The sequence below is a fragment of the Prionailurus bengalensis genome, chromosome B2 (genome assembly GCF_016509475.1).
Source record: "Prionailurus bengalensis isolate Pbe53 chromosome B2, Fcat_Pben_1.1_paternal_pri, whole genome shotgun sequence".
Lineage (NCBI taxonomy): Eukaryota > Metazoa > Chordata > Mammalia > Carnivora > Felidae > Prionailurus > Prionailurus bengalensis.
The window spans coordinates 53,415,867-53,436,554 of record NC_057349.1 but is presented as its reverse complement, the minus strand read 5'-3'; the positions used below and the strand labels follow the sequence as shown (position 1 = coordinate 53,436,554).

General features: G+C 38.4%; 1 protein-coding gene across 19 annotated transcripts in view; it reads left to right on the top strand.

The window, feature by feature from the left end:
* Positions 1 to 20,688, top strand: part of DST (dystonin) — a 496,232-nt gene that overhangs the window by 404,480 nt on the left and 71,064 nt on the right. For 14 of the 19 annotated variants that reach the window (XM_043591694.1, XM_043591693.1, XM_043591701.1 and 11 more), the window contains 6 exons: positions 11,550 to 11,711; positions 13,443 to 13,613; positions 16,184 to 16,350; positions 18,710 to 18,869; positions 19,070 to 19,396; positions 19,916 to 20,000. In XM_043591694.1, coding sequence (XP_043447629.1) covers positions 11,550 to 11,711; positions 13,443 to 13,613; positions 16,184 to 16,350; positions 18,710 to 18,869; positions 19,070 to 19,396; positions 19,916 to 20,000 — 1,072 coding nt within the window. Of the gene's footprint in view, positions 1 to 7,329; positions 8,571 to 11,549; positions 11,712 to 13,442; positions 13,614 to 16,183; positions 16,351 to 18,709; positions 18,870 to 19,069; positions 19,397 to 19,915; positions 20,001 to 20,688 lie in introns of all 19 variants that reach the window. The other 5 variants (XM_043591689.1, XM_043591697.1, XM_043591691.1 and 2 more) reach the window with 2 other exon arrangements.

Sequence of the window (20,688 nt, the reverse complement as noted above, 5' to 3'; positions counted from 1 at the left end):
AGACACATGTAACCTACTCGCATACAAGGAACATGTCCCAGCAGTTCCTGTGATGTCATCAACAGCCAGTCAGATCTTCTGATCATCCTGAAGTAATCACTATCACTGTATTGAATTGATTTAACTTCAGTGAAGATCAAAGAAACTTGATGTTTCAATAAGCATATACACCCTTCACACCTCTATCTAGGCCATGGTAAAATGTTTTACCTCAGAACCTGTTTACTGTTTATTCTGGCCACTCTGGTGCTGCCCCAAATTGTCATTCAGTTTGTCCCCACAAATGAACATATCACCAGTACAAAGCTCTCTAACCCAATTTCTTTTTATTTTGAAAATTGAAATAGTACTACATAGAGCAAAGAATTTTTTTAATGTTTATTTTAAAGAGAGAGAGAGAGACTGTGCACATGCGCTAGTTGGGGAGGGAAAGGGGGGGAGACAGAGGTTCCAAAGAGGATCCTATGCTGACAGCAGCGGGCCCTATGTGGGGCTCAAACCCACGAACTGTGAGATCATGACTTGAGCCCAAGTTGGATGCTTAACTGACCGAGCCACCCAGGTGCCCCCCAAATTTTTAAAAAAAAATTATTTATTTTGAGAGAAAGAGAGAAATGGGGAGGGGCAGAGAGAGAGAGAGCGAGAGAGAGAGAGAGACGGAGAGAGAATCCCCAGCAGGCTCCACACTGTCAGTACAGAACCCGATGTGAGGTTCGAACTCACAAACCATGAAGTAATGACCTGAATTGAAATCAAGAGTCTGACACTTAACCTGAGCCATCCAGATGTCCTGGGAGCAGAGAATTTTTAAGCCAAGCTGAAACCATAGAACACCTGCCTAATTTGCTGTGATACATGTTCTCTGGTCCAGGTAAAGTCATTGTTTAACCCAGGTGTCTTCATTTGGATAGTGGGTGAGCTACAATGCCAGTTATCATGAGACAAGTGAAACCAGGCAGTTTGAGCCTTATTTGTAAATAGTATTGCTGAAATAAATCACTTTCCAAATATCTTCCTAAGATATTTATGAAATGATCCTAAAACAACGTCTGTGATGTCACCATATTTTTAAAGATAAAATTATCCAAAGATACACTTTAACACAGTGGATTTTAAAGAGGGTGCCCGTGTTGTTATGTAGAGGCCCATGACAAATCGTTCCCCATTTTTGTTGAGGACAGGAGGATATTAAATAAGGCTGTTGCATAAGAAGTTTTTCTTAGGGAAAAAAATTCTTACTTGACTGGACTTCTGTTAATTAGAGTATATTAGCAAGGCACTTGCACGATGCTTTTCCTCTAGTATTTTTAAAAATGAAAATGTTCTCACTATAGAAACCATAACTTGATGCATAGACCTTATGGGAAGATCACATCATTCAATCAGCTACATCAACATGGAATTTAAGATTTTAGGAAGAAGGAATATCATACATGCTGGGTAAGAGAGAAATCCTACCCAAGCAGAGACCACCATAATCATGCCACAAAGAGCCGGCGCTGATCTGTGTGCTATCAGTAATCCCTCATATTCTCCTGTGAGAATATGACATAGCATAACACAGGGGTGCCCCCCTTCATACATCAAACACGAGAATGTACTGTACTGAAAGGAGTGACTAAAGGGAAGTTGGCACTGTGGGTTCTCTTCCTGCTTTTTGCTAACTAACGCTGTCACTCTTTATGCTGCGTGGTCCTCTCTTCTCTTGCTTCAATTAAGATTGGGGAATTACAGTAGGTTGTTCTGACGGCAGTTTTAGCCAGAGATTTTATAAGGCAGGGTAGGAATGGGGATTCTTTTTTTTCTTTTCTTTTTTTTTTTTTTTTGGTTGTTTTGATGTTAACGGGGTAAACCTGTATCACCATTTTAAAGCAATCCCCCAAGAGCACAAAACTGCAGCTTCTACTGTCATTATCATAGGCGTCCCTTTAGATAAAAGGTGTTCTACATAATTTATTAATGTGGAAAGTTGCTTAAAGGTGCATGTGTGTCTTTGTGCATGTGAGACAGAATTTGCTTTGTGGCTATAAAATTACACATTGGTTTCCTGTTAAGAAAAGTTTGACCTGTAAATGTTTTATAAATGGTTGTCTCCATCTACAGTCGTTCATAAAACAGTGTCTCACAGAGGTAAATGCTGTGATTGTAAGTTAAGGGAAGAGCTTTTGGAGCTGTCCAGGAACCAGAATACCCTGAGAAAATCTCTGTGCTCACCTATCCTGTTCCTCACTTGCCTTTAATCACCTTAATTTTAAGACTACTTTATTTCTTTGGTAGTGTTTTAGTATGAAAAGTGTTTTCAGGTTTTGTCTGGTTTTTGGTTTTCTGAAGGAAGTTGAAGGGGATCATTAACAGGTGCATTGGTTTTGCTTACTGGATGGCTTAAAAGAACTTTACCTTTTAGAAGTTACAGTGCACATATGCATATATTTCAATTAATAATGTTACATATAGAATCACTTTATGTTAGGTAGAATTTTTTTATCCACTGTCATCTGAAAACCATATTGAAGATAGAAGAAAAACAGTATTTCCGTAACTCACAGGAAAAATAGCAAGTGCCGATTAAAGCTATTAGCTAACATTCACATCAAGATAAATTCCCATCAAGATCAAACAGTAAATCTGTTAAGTGTTTCTAAAGTTATTTCCTTTGTGGTGGGGTCTGCATATCCTACTTTATTTTAAATATAAACTATTTCCACTGAAATAAATAGCTATTGCATATCCATCTGATAAATACCCTCAAAAATCCTTTAGTCATTTATGTGAAGAAGTTTATTAGTTTGAAAACTAAAAACATGGGTTCTTTCAGTTTTAATTATCTAGTGGTGCATCTGTTTGAGAAAGAACAGAATTTGTTGCTCCTAAGGCTTATTTTTGCATCACGGCAAAAAACAAAAAACCCCAACAGATCACATGTTTCTTGTTTGCCTTCTGATCCAGATTTCAGTAGCAAGCCATTGGGCCGGGAAAATACTTCTGTCAGTTTTCATGGATAATATTGCATTTACTCACACATTTTCTACTTACTGCACATTGAGTTTCTTAATATCGCCAGTCTTTCAGCTCTAAAAACTCTATGTATCAGTTGATAAAATTAGCCTTTAGCTTTTCTATGAAATGGATTGTTGCACTTAATTCTAAGAGTTTTCAGTAATTATTCTTTTCAAAGACTTAATTTAACTTTAGAAAAATAAAATGAGAACGTGGTTCTACTTTGCTCATTTTTCAGTTGGAATTTGTGTGCTTTTCCAAAATCATCTGCCTTTAGAAGATACTTTAGCTAGATCACATCTAGTAGGCAACATAAAGTAAGTAAAGTCACATTTGGGGAACATTTAACATTATGACTTTTGTATATATGAAATAACAGTGTTGACTATTTTTCAGAAAAACTTTGCTTATTTTATTCATTGTGTATTTCTCTCTTATGAAAATGTGAGAGATCTAGATATAATGATTAATATTTAACAGTTTAATATAGCTTAATTTTGTTAGTATCAGAAACTTTCACATTTAAAGTATCTGTAAACAGGGGCGCCCGGGTGGCTCAGTCGGTTGAGGGTCTGACTTTGGCTCAGGTCATGATCCCACAGCTTGTGAGTTGAAGCCCTGCATCAGGCTCTGTGCTGACAGCTCAGAGCCGGGAGCCTGCTTCAGATTCTGCGTCTCCCTCTCTCTCTGCCCCGTACCCACTCATGCTCTGTCTCTCTCTGGCTTAAAAATAATAAAACATTTTTTAAAAAGTAAAAAAAAAAATAAAGTAGCTGTAAATAAGTCAGATTTGGGAGGAAGAGATAAACCAGTCTAGTTTTGCTCTAAATGTAAGAGTTCTTTAGTTATCCAGATAGATTTTTGGAATGTGATTTTAAGTAACAAAGGTATATCTATATATCCATATCTTTATAAACACATGTAGGTATGTATATAATTGTCATAACTACCAGTATAACATTAATAGTTCAAATTTTAACTTGAAACAATTATTAGGCTCATCATTTATAGGATTAGTTGAAATTAGTTTAATAAAACAGGAATTCTGTTATTAAATAAATGGCATGTACTTAAACATAATCACCAAAGAGCATTTTTCCACAGCACTCCTTACTTCCAAACTGTATATTGTACCCATTTCCCCATCCGTATGCTCCACTGTACCATAAATTGTATAAGGACAGGGGTGCTGTATCTCTGCAGGACAGGGGTGTCCTTGTATAAGGACTTGTATAAGAAATTGTATAAGGACAGGGGTGTGCACTAGTGTTTTGCCAGTGTTTACTGTGGTGTTTGATAGATAGCACTTTTTGATGATGCTTGTATTTATGAACAAATTATATATGTAGTTTAAAAGTGTAGTTAAAAAAAATACACTAGCCACCTCAACTGTGAAGGTTACATTTTGCTTTTCTTAGCATTATGTAAAGCCAAAATAATATTGTGCTAATAATTCAGAGTTAGAGTTTAAGGTGATTTGGGGCCATTTTTGGGAAAAGTTCTTTGAGGATCTCAGAATGTTTAGGGAAAGGTACTCATCCACATTTCATGGAAAATTTAATGTTAATATTATCATGAATACACAGCTTTCCAGTCTTACATATCAGTACAGTGACAGTTGGGAGTAAAACCCGTGGTTTCTTCTAATTCTCAGCCTAGTTCCCAATCTACTGTTCAAACAAGGAAACCGTGTGCACTTTTTTAAAAAATCTTATTAGCATCTCACAATAGCCTCTGTGCTTAAGTACCATAGGATTTAGTGCTTGTTGAAATATTTCACTTCTTGACTATGAAAATGGGCATTGATACTGTGATATTGATAGGTGTTTTTATACATATTTTTCTTTATAGATGGCTTTATATGTGTGTGTGTATATGTATATATATATATATTTTTTTCCCCAACCTAATGATTGATAGCCACATACTGAATTGCATCAAATAATTGTTGAATGGGTGTTATTACATATAGAGTTCCGGTTACAGATAGATTTTTTAAAAAGATTTAATACTTAAGTTTATAAAAATAATTTTGGAACAGTATTTCATATTTGGAATAATAATTTTGTTATTATTAAAAGTACAAAAGTTCCCTGCCACATCATTTATGTTCAAATGATGATTGTTTTGTGAGAGTGAGAAAAAACAATCTACTTTTATTTGTAACTCTGCTACTTCTGGTAATGTTGCTTATTTTGTAAACTAAAGAATAGATAGATTTTATAATATTTAATTAAAAGTATTAATTTTTCTTACAGAGGTTAAGGTTTTTCTTGCTGAATTTATTTTCAGTGTTTTCAAAGAGCGTTCAATAGATAACAATCTGTGGAAATGATTTTGTTTATTAAATATCCAGAGTTACTGACTGCCCTTGATCTTTGCCTGGGCCTTGCATTAAGCTCCAGGGGACTGTGTGGGGTTATTAGTAACTACTGATATTCATGGCAGCGATGCTCAGGGCCGTGCCCACAGGAATAATTTGCTCTGGAGAACAGTTAGACTTGAACTTGGGCTTTTAAAAGGAATGACTCAACATTGGATCCAAAGTGATCCGCACTTTGCATCGCAAATGCTACTTAAACGGTGTGCAAATGCAGCATATGAGGGTGTGGTTTCAGCCGAAAGGTGGTGACCTGTGTAGTCCCTTTCTTCTTACCTCCCCCCCTCCGCCCCCGCTATTTAATATTCAAATGAGCGCCGTGACCGGCGTTGACGAAAGGATACCTTCGGGGAGCCCCTGGTGTCAGGTTCTGCCTCTGCAAGCTCTTCGGATCTCTCCCTATGTTGAACTCCATAGTTGGTGGGATTTCGAGGATCTCTGAACTCGAGCCGCCCCTCTCCCCAGCTCCATGACTGGGTCTGATGTGCGCTGATGTCACCACCGAGCTATTGCATTGCAGCCGCTCGGCCTCTAGGTACCTCCCCCTGAAACAGCCCGCCGGCTCCCGAGAGGGGGCCAGGAGTCAAAGAAAAGATGACGGCGAAGTTAAGTCGCGGGAGGGCGTAGCAGCGAAGAGAGGGAGCTGCATGCCCGGAGCGCTGCTCTGCGAAGGGACGTAGCAGCTGTTGCTTGAAGAGAGAGGGCGTTGCTGGAAGCGCCCTGGCTCGGGAGGATGCCTCCCGGGGACCGTACTGCCCTAAGGAGCTGGGGACCGCTCAGGACGTCCCTGCTGGAGTTCCTTTTCTGCCTCCTCCACCGGCCACCTCTGCCTCTCTCCAGCTGTAGCTAAAATGAAAGCCAAACCGCGGCCACAATTGGTCAATTTCAAAGGTTAGAGTAGACTTGGTTTTGAGCTGAATGTGAATTACGCTGCTTGTGCCTTAGAGGAAACCCGGAGCTCTTCTTTGCTACAGTTTCCTCAGGTGGAATAAGCCTTAAGGAAGATCAGATAAGACTCTTTGGAAATGACTTTCTTTTTTCTTGTTCTTTTTTTTTTTTTTAAAGGGGAGTTTATAGCACACCATGCTTTCTGTTTACTTTAAACGGTTGCTGGATTGTCCTGGCTTGGCTGTCCAAAAGTCTATTTTTTTCCTTTGGGTAGCCTCGAAGAAGCTTAATATGGGAAGAAAAACTGCCTTTTGAATCAAGATTATTTATAGCTACACCCAAAAAAAGTAAAAGAAAAATTTAACTTTCTTAACAGCATTCGACAACTTATTTTTCGCTGAGGATTTGTTTTTGTGCCTTGACCTGAACAATACATGGTCCCTGTGTTTGTCTTTTAAGTTTCTGAAGCATGGTTTATTTATAAAGGAGATGGAGTTTTGCAAGCCTTCTTTAAGTGGATTACAGTTAACCAGAGTTCTGCCGATATTAACATTCAGCCTAGCCTGTTAAAATGCTTGCTCATTTGGAAATTTTAACCTGGAAATCTCAGATGCAAAATTAGACTAAAAAGGGAAATGGACTGACAGTGGAATGTTTTGAGTGTTTGAGCCACTGTGTGTGTTTGTTTGTTTTCTGTGTTTTGGAGTATGTGAAAGGGAACCTGGGGGGATAAGGGAAGGGGGGAGGAAGGAGATTTCTGTTCTTTGTTCTCAATGCACTTTATTTTTTTAAGAATCATTTTAAAAACAACCAGGTAAAAGGATAGTTGCATTTAAGACTGATGCACTGATGACCTTAAACACCTCCTATATCACAACCTATATTGTTTGAGCGTATCTTTATGCTGACGACACTTCATAGTGCTGTCCAGAAGTATACTTTTTTGAAAGATGCTTTACCTTATTTCTTATTTTCTGTGTCAAGAGCTGCAATATTTGTTTTAATTGTCTACAAAATGGGGAAGCCACTCAGCAGACCAGACTGTTTACGTCAGAATCCCCCATGTGTAGGGAAAGGTGAAGAAGAGGAGGACCTAAATATCGAAGACTGTTATGTCCCACAGCGGTCAATCTATGATACTGTTAGGCTGAATGAACAGATAGACTCTGGTTCAAAGGGTAGCCTCTCTTCCAGGCATTTTACAGATCGGACTTTACCCTACAGTCACAGAACACTGGATGTTAGTTCTCTATGCTCTAACGGTGCCCTTGCTTCTTCCAGTGTATTTGAGCTGAGAGGTCGTGAAGCTAACAAACTAGATGAAAAGATGATCTTTGATGCGCTCAAACTAAATAGTGATATCATTCGAACCACCGGATTACCCAAAGCCAAGTCCCATGCAGAAAAGAAAGAACATAGACGGTCATGGCGAATGTTTGTCCCAGCCAATTTTATGGATTATGCAAACAAAAGTGAAAGCTCTTTTGTTGAACCTACTGATATGTCAGATGCTGTTCCCAAGGCCACCAAGTGCAGATGGGGTACTAATTCTCTAACGTCGGAGGAGGATGACTCTGGTTTATGTAGCCCTCCAGCAGAGAGGGAAGAAAAACAGGGCATTTTAACTGGAGACCAGTCACGAATTAGAAGCTTATCTTCAGCTGAAGATATTCATATGGCAGAGCAATACAGGCCATTTTTTTCTGTTTATTCCATTAGTGAGCAGAAAATCCCATTGCTTTCATGTAGAAGTGCCCACCCTGATGAAAATTTCAAAATGATTTTGCATGATGTTCCTCCACTAGATGAAACAAAAGGTGCAAATGGTCAAAGGGAAATCCATGGTGAAAATTGCTTTCTGCAGAATGATTTAGAAGAGAGCACTGTAAAGTGTGATCCATTGATTATGTCAGGAGATGGGGAAAGCCAGTGTATTTCTAACACTGGAGAAGAATGGAAAACCTATGGATCAGGAGAATCCCAAATCACGGCACAAAGTGGGAAATTTCTGGAAAATTCTGAGGATTTACATCTCTCTCTCACAGATGTGGAGGGAAACGATGCAGATTGTGGTAGCACGAGTTTAGTAAAAAATGTGACCGTGTTGACACCAGATGATTCGGAAGAATCCAGCGTTGCATCTAAAGAGGCAGTGGAGGTGCCCCTTTATTCCCGGGAGATGGAGGTGGTCCCAATAAAGTGTTCCCCGAAATTCATACCAGTAAGAAAGCAAGCAGCTTCCAGAAAAGCAAGGGCCCAGGCAGGAATATTGGACACAGTCTGTAATGGCTTTCAGTCAGCTCAGGTAATTAATGGGGAATGTGAGACTGCAATGCCGGCGTTTGTGGTTCCTTTTTAAAGTGGTCACTAGTGTTTCTAATAATGATCAAACCCAGTCGTCTATTTTGGGAGTTTGCCTAATACCCCACCAGATGCCAGGTATTGATAAGGGGATCATTGTAACAACTTAATTAGGGACGTTTTTTTAAGAATGATTATTCCCAGCTGTTTAGATTCCTACTGTTGCTTGTGCAGGTTCTAGGCTGTTCCCCTGCATTTAGAGTGCTTCCACTGTGAGTTTATGTGAACATGAGGCTTTTACACAAATTGTGGTTTAAGACTCTGCCATTTAAGGGTAGTTCTGTTGTATTTATTAAGGTTGAGCAGGCCTAGTCATGAAGGTACAAACACACAGTATTCTATTGTTGTGGTCTGCGAAGTAGGCTACTCAAATTAAGGACATTTAAAATGTGCTGAGAATCAGAATTCTGTCAGTAGCTCTGGACACGGAAGTAGAGAAGCTGTGCTGTATTTTGCAGTCATTATAGCTGCTAACTTTTTGTGAGCGGTGAAGGAGGTAAGAAAGTAAAGGGTGCAGCCTTGTAATAAGTAGAGGCTGTTTGTCAAGCCTGTAATTTTTTTCTTCCCACTCGGATTGAAGTTCAGCTATTTTGGTATTTTTACAAAGCTCTTCTGGTAAACTTTGCCTCAGAGGTAATTTTATTTTATTTTAAGCTTTGTGTTTGTGTACTTATGGGTTAGATTAGGGGGAAAGTCTCTCTTCATAGGTATTTGTTACCACTGAGAGATAAGGAATTTGGACAGTATCAGAAACGTTCCTCTTCCCAGCCTATGAAGTCATTGCTCTAGGCAGCGTTGCCCTTTCCTTCAGCTTGCGTGAGATGACATACTAGTTTAAAGGCTTAAAAGTACTTTTTTTTTTTTTTAATGTAAAGGATTTTGCAGTCTATTTGTAGGAAGTAATTGAGCCCTTAGGAATATACAATTCCTTCGTAGTTTTCTTCTTTAACCCTTAGTATATTTTTTGTAGCACTTCAGAAAATTACGACTCACCCAGACCTACTCTGATATGCAGCCTTAAAATTGATTTCTTTAACACCAAGATCAGGGGTTAAGGCAATTTACTAGAATGTTATCTTAGGGTTTTTTGCCCTGAGCATTATCTGACAGGAAATGTAGAACTTTTCCCTGAATCCTTCTATACCAGACAAGTTCCTGGAATTAAGAATGCAGCAGTTCTCTTACTGTCCCTCCTTCTTTTTTGTAAGTAGTAAAACCTCTCCAGAGCTCTTAGTTCCTAGAAGTAGTTAACTTAGAAAGTGGTATAGAAAAGAAGTAGCATCTCAGTTTCAAATTCTATTTTTACCACCTTGCCACAAAATTATGAAAACTTTTTTTTTTCCTCAGTGATTTGAGGAGTTCTTATTTCTTTGGTGATGTGTAATTGACTTTTTATATTCAGCACTGCTGTATAGAAACAATTAGCCAGTATGGAAATTGCCTATAAGGATTTTATATACAAGAAGAAACTCGGGCTTTTAGCAGAGAGACTTCTAAGGGAAATGATCATTTATTTGTTTGCTATTCCTAAATTTACTCATACATGCAATAACACAGAACTATCTTGTGCGCCATGCCTTAGGCCAGAGTCTAGACAGTTTTTCTTGTAGCCTCTCCATTATTTTCCATACTGTGTAAAATTATTTTCCATACTACCTCTGTAATTTTTTAAGTATTATTTTGTTACTTGCCTTTTTAATGTTTCCATATATTCTGTTGGCTGTTCATTTACTTGGACTACTGGTATGTCATATGGTGCCCTGTGGTGTAATGACTCAAACCCCAAACTCGGTCGTGTCTTAGTATCTAGCTGAAACTTCCCTTCTTTGGTTAAATTCATCTCTTTTTCTTTATGGAATCCTTTAAGTCCTGTATTTTAAACATTTGTATGTCTATGAAAGAGTTAACGTATTATCAGTATTCTCTTCTGTGGAGTTAATGCCATCCACTCCGAGATGTAAATACAGTTTTTCTGTACTGACACGTATTCGGCAAATAATTATTAGGTACATATTACATGCTGGGTACTGTGGTAAGTCCAGGACATAGAATGACTATAAGCAAGACAACTTTCTGCATTCATGGAACTTGCATTTTACTCTAATACATGAGATTTGTTTGCCAGTAACAGGCACTGGAGGACTGTTAGTTGGATGAGACTGAGAGTCAGAGGGAGGGCGTGGGAAAATGGTTGGCGGTACAGGGGGTGACCATAGAGTCACTGGAGTTGCTGTGCTGGCCACGTGTGTGAGCACGTCTGTGGGGTGAGGTCTCTGTGCTCTTGCAAATCCTTTGGCATCTCACTAGGCATTGAGGGGGCTGGATGGGTAAGGATCTATTCTATTTACTATGCCTGCCTAAGTCTTTTCTCTTTTCCTAACTCTGTATTTGGGCTCCTCTGGCAAGCTATAGATTGACCTCTCGGCTCATCTCATTGTCTTGTCAGTTATCTTCTTTCCCAGTTTGAGTCTCAAACTTCAGTTGTCAGCTAGTAGCAGTTACCCTTAGAGGAGCTTGTAAGGGTCCATGCCCAGGAAGACTGATCTTGGGCCCATCTTACCATTTTGCCCCTTTGCATTTTCCATACTGTTTTTACTAGAGTTATATTGGAATGATAGAAAATATCTGGTTTATGCTAATGAAGCAGTAGAGAGAGGACACAAACTCTTTTCTTGGTTTTATAGGTAATCTGATTAAAGGTACTTAGAATATCATTCTTTAAAATTCCTGAGTGGTTTTGATAATATGAATTTATATTAAGTTTAGTTTCTTACTGTTATTCATAAGGTAGCTGTCACATATGAATAGCCAACAAAAATTCTTTTTAACTCTGATAACCGATACTCGATCATTGAACAAATGTTTGTATTTGGTGGTTGTTAGATAAGGTAATTTATATAAATGATTGCTCTTCCAACTGCAGGTATTCCAAAAAGAAGAGATTGAACCTTTGCAGGTTAAACAGCAAGATGTGAACTGGTTAGGTCAGGGCCTTATTCAGAGTGCTGCTAAAAGCACCAGCACCCAGGGTTTGGAGCATGACCTGGATGATGTCAACGCAAGGTGGAAGACTCTCAATAAGAAGGTAATTTTTCCATTCCCTTTATTGTCATTTGTGTTGATTATTATTCTCTAGCATTTGTTGTGACTCATCATATTTATAGTAGCTAAACTTCCCTAAACATGCCTACCTTTTTATGTTGCTGTCAACTCGGCAGCCCAAACTTGGATGCCCACAGGGCTTCAGTGGGCAGCATAAATGAAACAAGTAAGCTGGGTGAAATAGGACCTCTCCCTGCCGTTAACTTGACTTTCATAGAGGCCCAGTAGTGCCAGGGTGATGGCAGGCGGCCCGTGATTCATGACCTTGTGTTGAGCGAGCACATACACCTTCAAAGGTACAGCCAGTACTTAGCTCCAGCAAATCATTCCATGTAGGGATCTAGGTTCACTGTTGCCAGATAGTCTGCCTATTTTCAAAGGAACCTGAAAATCTCACTTTTTCTGTGAAGCCTAATTTTCAAATGTCAGCAACTAATTTTACATTGTATAATAGGTCACGCTGTGCAAGTGAAAGCCACCGTGTCTCTCTTTCAGTCCTGGACTAAGGGTTTACCACCCTCACTATAGACTATTAACTCTAAATGGCATTTCATTTATGAGATGTAGATCCCACTTTTTTCTAAATGCCCACGAGGGAAAACACTGGAAGACAATGCTCTGGTGTCTTAAGGAGATCATGCTGAAACACAATGGTAGCCCTTTGCATGACGTAAATTATCAGGACATTGTTAGGGGATGACTGTGCTTATCTGGGGGTGGTGGTTTTTGTTCTTGTAGTTTTCTGTGCTTTGAGATCTTAGGCAATTGTGGCCAGATCTCAGAACTACGTTTATCATTCTTTAAAGTCTGATTCGTACTGTAGTGCTCTTCAAACACAATTGGAATGTAGTGTCAGGTGCAAATATATTCAATAGTGCTTAAAACATCTTGCCAACTACTTTTTCAGTCCTGAAGGAAAAGATCTGTGAGAAGGGCAATAGGATATCTCTGTGTAGGACACAGAGACTCCATTTACTAGAATACAAAGGGTCCGGTTTGTCCAAAAAGCCTGTAGGACTTGGAGCTAGCAGAATTTAATTGGATACTTCACAGGCAATTTTCCTAGCAAAATAAAAATCTGTTTCTCTCTACTATAAGTTTTTTTAATGTAGTCTTTTAAAATATTCATCAGTAGGAAATAAAATATGAAGTCAAAGGATAATAATAAAAATGACTAAGACATTGTTTCTTTCGGTAATCTTAAAATATTTGAATTATTCATTGCTAATCATAAATGTAGTGGGTATTTCCAAAGTCTCAAAGATTTCATCTTTTACATTACCGTTTGGGATGGTAACCTTTTCTTCCTGGCTTGCTTGCTAAACTTTGACTCCTTTCCACCACAGTCCTGGCCACTGTCAGTGCTTTGGGCAGATTTTAAGTGAAAAGGAGAAGAAAAAGCATTTTTTAATGTTTGTTTATGTATTCTTTTGAGAGACGGAGGGGGAGAGGCAGTGAGAGAGGGAGGCCAAACCCCAAGCAGGCTCCATGCTTTCAGCACAGAGCCCACTGTGGGGCTCGAACCCACAAACCGTGAGATCATGACCTGAGTTGAGACCAAGAGTCAGAGGCTTAACCAACCAAGCCACCCAGATGCCCTGGAAAAGAAAATTTGTGACCAGATGGGCAGATGAGCATGAACAGTGGTGGCTGGTGGGCAAACTGCATTTTCTGTGAAACCAGTAAATAAGCCGTCGCAACGGAAACTCTGCAGGTAGCTCAGCGGGCAGCCCAGCTGCAGGAGGCACTGCTGCACTGTGGGCGCTTCCAGGACGCCCTGGAGTCCCTGCTCAGCTGGATGGCAGACACTGAGGAGCTTGTGGCCAACCAGAAGCCCCCATCAGCCGAGTTCAAAGTGGTGAAGGCCCAGATACAAGAGCAAAAAGTAAGTTCGTGATACTTCTGTATTGTGTTTCATGTCCCATCATAACCATGAGAGTAAAGATTTACCTTGTGACTCTCTGTAGTGATAGGATATTCTAGTTGACTGGTTGTTGATGCTCTAGGTATTATTTTTTAGTCATTCAACAAATATATACTCAACATCTGCCAGGTTTCAGACTTTGTTTCAGCTGCTGGCAGTGATCCCTGAACAGAAAAGATGCAAGTTCCTCACTGAGTTTAAGGTTTAGTGGACAGGGAGGAAGAGGGAGAGACTGTAAACAAAGTAAGTACATGGTGGTAAGTTAGCAAGTGATAAATAAAGCAGGGGTGGGAGATAAGTAGGAAGTGACAGAGCAAGGATGGACAGGAAGTGCTGGAGTGGAGTCTGGGGGTGGGTATGTATGCAGTTTCCAGTAGAGTCGTCAAGGAAGATTTCACTCACTGAAAAGGTAACTTGGGCGGAAATGTCGTCATTCCCTTACATAGCAGATTGATCTGTATGAAATTGCCTTTTTTTAAAAAAAAGTATAGTTGACACACGATGTAACATTAGTTTCACGTGTAGAATACAGTGTGATTCAACAAGTTTATATGTTACGCTATTTTCCCCAAAAGTGGAGGTACCATGTATCACCATACAATGCTTTTACAGTTCTATTGACTATATTCCCCATGCTGGCCTTTTATCCCTGTGACTTACTCATTCCATAACTAGCACCCTGTATTTCTCACTCCTTTTTTTTTTTTTATAGATTAAATACAGGCCGTTTCTTGTGGCTCGGCCTGTACGAAAGAAGCAAATATTTGATTCATATATGCTAAAGAATGTGTTGTGTCTTTTGACACTACTAATACAGGACCAAGTTGGAAAGAAAGACACACTTGCTGAAGGGATGATAACATACCAAAAAAACCATTTTGTGCTCCAGATGGTGATGGTCAGTTAGGACGTATTTAGTGACATTTTCAGTACTAATTTGTCAGCCATGACTTGAAATGGCACATGGGAGGGGCCTAGCACACAGCACATTGGCAAGGTTTTTCCCGTGTGGAATCTTAAAAAGAAAGGAATGGATTAAGAGGCTTAATTTAGTTTTGACATTCAGTACTATTTCTAAAAATTCTTTGAGGACTCTAGTATGTTGGGAATTAACCTATTAGAAATAGATTTGGAGATAAGGATTAAAGAAACATAAACATAAAAAATGATTTTTAAATAGTATGTAATTCATAATATGTAATAAAGTAATAAAGAATAAGAATGTAATAAAGTAATAAGGATGTATAATATTATATATGGCAATATAATTGCTACCATTCATTATTTAATTTAAACCTTTGTTATTCTCCCAAAGTTAATGAACTATGTTTAACCAACAAGACCTAGATGTGGATTTTGCTTTCTTAATTGCTAGAGGCTTTGCTATTAAAGTTTATCAGAAGTAATCCACTTAATGAGTTCTCTCTACTGCCTCAATCACCTGTGGTTCGTTGATTTTCTAATGACTCTAACCTGTGTCAAGAGAGTTTGCGTTTCTTCCTCTTCTTTTTAAACATGTTGGTTCCTCTTACCACCTGATTTGGCGGTCTCAAAGTGAAAGGGAGAGGGTGCTGTCTTAGCTTGCTACCTCTAGGTAACTGTACATTTCTTTAATCCTTTAATTATCCATCAGGGTCAGAATAAGGAATCAGTGAAGTATTTAGCGTTTTACGTACCTGTGACTTCCTCACTGCTCTTGACCAGTGCTTATGCATAGCACTTGCTCATGAAATAATTGTTTTGATTAGATGAGAGCAAAGTAATCCTGGGTCTGGCCACTTCTTTCAAACATTCCATTCTGAGTTTTTTGAAATGCTTCTTAGAATTAAATTGCATTTTTTTTTCTGCCTCTGAATCCTGAAATACTAGTCTTATTTAGCCAGCTTTGGGGGATTTCTGACTTGTTCCATTCCCCGTTCATTTTGGACATGATACTTGAAGTCTCTTTTTTAGTTTCTATCCTAATGAAGGATTGTAGGAGCTAGTCCCACCTAGTAAAGGGAGGCCAGAGTCTCTAGATTTAGCATCACTGGCTTGTGAAGTTGGTCTGAGTCTCAACTTCCCTCTCTATAATGATTTAACATGGGGAGAGGTTTTGAAAACAGTAATGATTTATAATATCTTAAGCTTATCTCAAAAGGACATGATTGTTGAATGTTTAAGGTATTCCCATTTCTTTACAGTAATGGGAATTTTGCGCTTTCTGTGCAGTGGACTTATACTGAAGCAGCACCTTCTACCCTATTATTTTATATTAAAAATTAATAGTGAATGGCTTAGCGGGCTTATCAATATTAGTTTTATCTGCTATGAAAAGCCCCCGTCACAGTGTCTGACACAATAGTAATGAATCACTAAACAAAATGAGCCATTTTTAAAATCCTGCTTCTTTTTATGTGAATCTATACAGAATATGTATTTTGTCACATATCAAAAGTACTTAGACTGTGTTTTCCATTCCGATAACACAATTATTTCTTTGTCCCTCCCGCCTCCCCTTTTGCTTCTGGTATTTAATGTTCTGTGTCAAGCTTCTCCAAAGATTGCTGGATGACCGCAAATCGACTGTGGAGGTAATCAAACGTGAAGGAGAAAAAATTGCTGCAACAGCAGAACCTGCAGACAAAGCAAAGATTCTGAAGCAGCTGAGTCTCTTGGACAGTAGATGGGAGGCATTGCTTAGTAAAGCTGAAACACGGTAACTTACATACTTCCGGTCTTTTGAAAAAGTAGCAAAGTCTTTAATTACTGATGTTTTGCATTTTGATATTGCTTTTCTTCAAACTGTCATTTTCCTATGTTTATCATGTATGTGAACAGGTAGCAAGGGCTGTGGTGCCGCTGTCCTCCCTCCTCCCTTGGTAAGGTCTTGTAGTCACCAGATACATCTCAACACTTGGTTTTATAAAAATAATTCCCTCAGGAGTAATTCATTTATTTATTAATAACGCAGTTACTACCTGCCCACTGTGCATCAGGCATAGAGCTAGGCCTTGGGCTTTAGAGGTGAGCTGGACAGATCATTTCTGTCCTCAGGGTACAGTCAGTGTTTTATAGCCATTGAAAAGTAATGACAAATGTGATATTTCAGAGCAAAAATATAGAGTGCTATGGAAGCATGTAATGGGCTTTTGCACTCAACATGTTTCTTGATTACATTTTTTTTTGCATTCTCCATGTTGGGATCACATTGACCTGTGTTGAGTAGTAGCTACACTGGAGTGTAACCACAGCCACATAGACTGGGTGGGTTGAAACTAGACGAACCACTGAACAGAATGATTATCTCCATAAATTGCTACCTTCTTTGGAACTACAATGGTGAAGAGAAGAGGATTTGTCTAATCTTGAATACTGGAGTAGAATTAATTATATTTTATAGTTGTAGGACCGTAGAATGAGATGCTCCTAAGGAGGCTAAAAGCTTCATGTCCTTTAGTCTCGTTTCGGGAGATTATTCCATTTGTGGAATTACCAGGATATTGTACCCTGACTGCCATGAGAGATACTCTCAGTACTTTTTAAAAATAAATGAATTAATGAAATGAATTCATGTCTAGATCCCTGCTTTACCACCACAATGGCTTTCTTTTCCTAAACCTTCCTCACAGTGGTATTAAATAGAAGGATAGTGGTCATATTATGATTTATATGCTGATTAATAAAGTCACTCACAATTTAAATCACAGTAAACTAAATATGGTCACAAAATAGTTTATTTTCACTGATTCTAGATGATTGGATATTTGAATTTAGAAAAAAAAGAATGTGGAGGATCTGGGTAGCTGAGTTGGTTGAGCGTCCAATTCTTGATTTCGGCTCAGGTCATGATCCCAGGGTCATGGGATTGAGCCCTGCATTGGGCTCTGTGCTGAGCATGGAGCCTGCTGGAGATCTCTCTCTCTCTCTCTCTCTCTCTCTCTCTCTCTCTCTCTTACATGCTTACGTGTGTGTGTTCTCTGTCTCTAAAATAAAATTTTTAAAAAAGGAAAAAAAGAATTTTAGTAATAATTTAGAAGTCAAAAATAATTATATTCATTTTTTTAAAGATCAAATATGTTTCATCTGAAAGTTTTAAGAGATATATAAATGTGTAGTTTATGATATACACAGAAATTATATTCAGTAGCATGTGCCAATTTTCCAGAATTCCCTTGGTCTCCATAGAAAGCAAATTTCTTAAATCATGCAATTACCTAAGAATTATGCATGATAAAAAGTTATGACAACCACTCTTGGTCCCAGGATCTGGTACTGAGTCAGGTACTCTGTATAGAGACGGGCACAATCTCTTGCCCTAGGTAAAAACTGAGGGTGGCGGAAGGTCGGTTTTCAGTTACATGGTACCATTTTAACTGAAGAACTAATGTGTTTTTTAAGAGCATTTCAAACTATATAAAAGTGTATTCAAATAAGTAAAAGTCTAAAGAAATCCTTTTTCATGATATTTTAATCCATAAAATATTAAGTGTTGCTTTTGGGAAATATACCTGACACTGTACTTTTTTTTTTGGCGGGGGTTGGGAGGGAATAGACCCGACACACTACTTTAGAAGGAGTCACTATTCACTCCACTTTGGGGGGAGCTACAGATGGTCTTCAAAATTTGAATCCAATTTTGACCAGTTGATTAAGGAAGTCACAGTAACTGGTGCTCTGATTGAAGTTAATTAATATATAACACACTTAAAACAGAGGCTTGGCACAGCATATGTGTTCAATAAGTTTTTTTTTTTTATTGTCATCATTGTCATTATTATTGCTGCTATTGTTATTATGACATTACTATTATTATTATTACATAGCTATTATTGTAACCAGATTTCTTAAGAGTTTCATAAGATTTAGCTGCTTGGGATTGGCCTGTGCTTCACCTTTAATTTTATTTAATAGGATAGCTATTTTAGCATGTCCTTTAAATGTGACAGATCTTAATTTTAACCTTAGTTGTTTTCCACAAAAAAATGTTTAGAATGCAGGAGCTTGAGTAAAGAAGTTTGTTGACTATTTCACACATTCTTCATCCCTAAATGACCTTTATCTTGGCACATTTATAGGAATCGTCAGTTGGAAGGTATCTCAGTGGTAGCACAGCAATTTCATGAAACCCTAGAACCATTGAATGAGTGGCTTACAACCATAGAAAAGAAGCTGGCGAACTGTGAGCCCATAGGAACCCAAGCGTCTAAACTTGAGGAACAAATTGCACAGCACAAAGTAAGATAACCATTGCACGTTAGTAAGATTCAGTTTTCCATTTCCTTTGTGGTTTTATGTCATAAATTTGAGTTATGTACTGTTGTGTTATGCATAATTGTAAACTAAGCCCATTTCAAATGTCATTCTTTCATTTGATTTATGTTTTCATTTTTATTTGTCCATCCTTTTTGTTTCTCTTTTCTTAAACTTTATTTTAGGCCTTAGAAGATGACATCATCAATCACAATAAACATTTGCACCAGGCTGTTAGCATTGGCCAATCCTTAAAGGTTTTGAGCTCCAGGGAGGATAAAGATATGGTGCAAAGTAAACTAGACTCCTCTCAAGTGTGGTACATTGAGATTCAAGAGAAAAGTCACAGCAGGTCTGAGCTCCTCCAGCAGGCCTTATGTAATGCTAAGATTTTTGGGGAAGATGAAGTTGAGCTGATGAATTGGCTGAATGAAGTGCATGACAAACTGAGCAAGCTCTCAGTCCAGGATTACAGCCCTGAGGGGTTATGGAAGCAGCAGTCTGAACTTCGGGTATTTTTATTTCTTTTCTTTTCTTTTCTCTTCTTTTCTTTTCTTTTCTTTTCTTTTGTTTTTTCATTTCACTTGTCATTATTTTCTAAGTCTTTCTCATTTCTGGATTATTTTATGTTCTTATGATTTAGGGGAATTGCTATACCCAAAAAAAGACTTTGCCTGTATATACAGATTACTTCTAATGGAGTCACTTTAAAAAGAGATTGAATTTATCCAATAGCCAGATTCCCCCCTTTCGTTTGCTATTTTATTGTTGTACATGAAGACTCATAATTAACAGGTCGTCCAATATCTTCACAAAGTCTGTTTTCTGAAAAGGAGAGAGTGTGTGAATTAGGGTAGATGAACATGGGCCATGGTGGTTTAAAGAGAAGGCGAAAATAAGGGAACAGGGATTAATAGTTGAAAATGGGAGGTGTCTACTTAAATCTCTATGAAACACAGAGTTCTCTAAGATTAACCAAAGCTAACTCTGATTTTTTTCCCCCCAACATAAAAACCGTACCTGTGTCTTAGGTTCTGCAAGAGGACATCCTACTCAGAAAACAAAATGTAGATCAGGCATTACTAAATGGTTTAGAACTACTGAAACAAACAACAGGTGAGAATCTTTCAAATCAGATCATCATGCAATTAGCATTTTTGCATTGCTTTCTAAATATTTTAGGGATAAGAGAAAAACAAAATCCTTTATAATTCTGAGGCCACTCCAAGACTTCATTCTGCAGAATTCTTTGAAGACTGATCCAAGGGGGTTTTGGGATATGAGCTCACTTTTTTTCTCATGATCTCACTTGAGTTCCTAATGGAAGTTGTGTGTATTACTCATAGCACATAGCAGGGTTACATTCATTTTCCACTTGCGGGAGGCAGTTGTTCTGCATGAGTACGCAGGTTGTAGACCAGTTTTTAAAATTTTAAGATAGTTTGCGTTCAGTGACAAATTCTCTGGCTATGCACACACTTCATTTCTCCATGCTTACGCTTACTAAGAAAACAGATACAGTCTAATTCGTTTTAGTAATTCCTTTGGCCACAGGAAAGTTTCACTGTACCTGTGTCCAGTTAGCATCTGTATTCAAGTATGGGCCAGTAACATTCATTGTGAGTTGCGAGGGGTTCACTGTAGTGTCTAGAACCTTGAACCAGGAGTCTCAAGCCCAGGATGCAATTTCTCTGGGTGTCTGAAAATGAGGTAGAGGAGAGCGAGGACCTAACTGGAATAGTGCAGATGAGTTTATTATTTTTAATATATACACATTCATATCCCATACACATGTACCACGTAC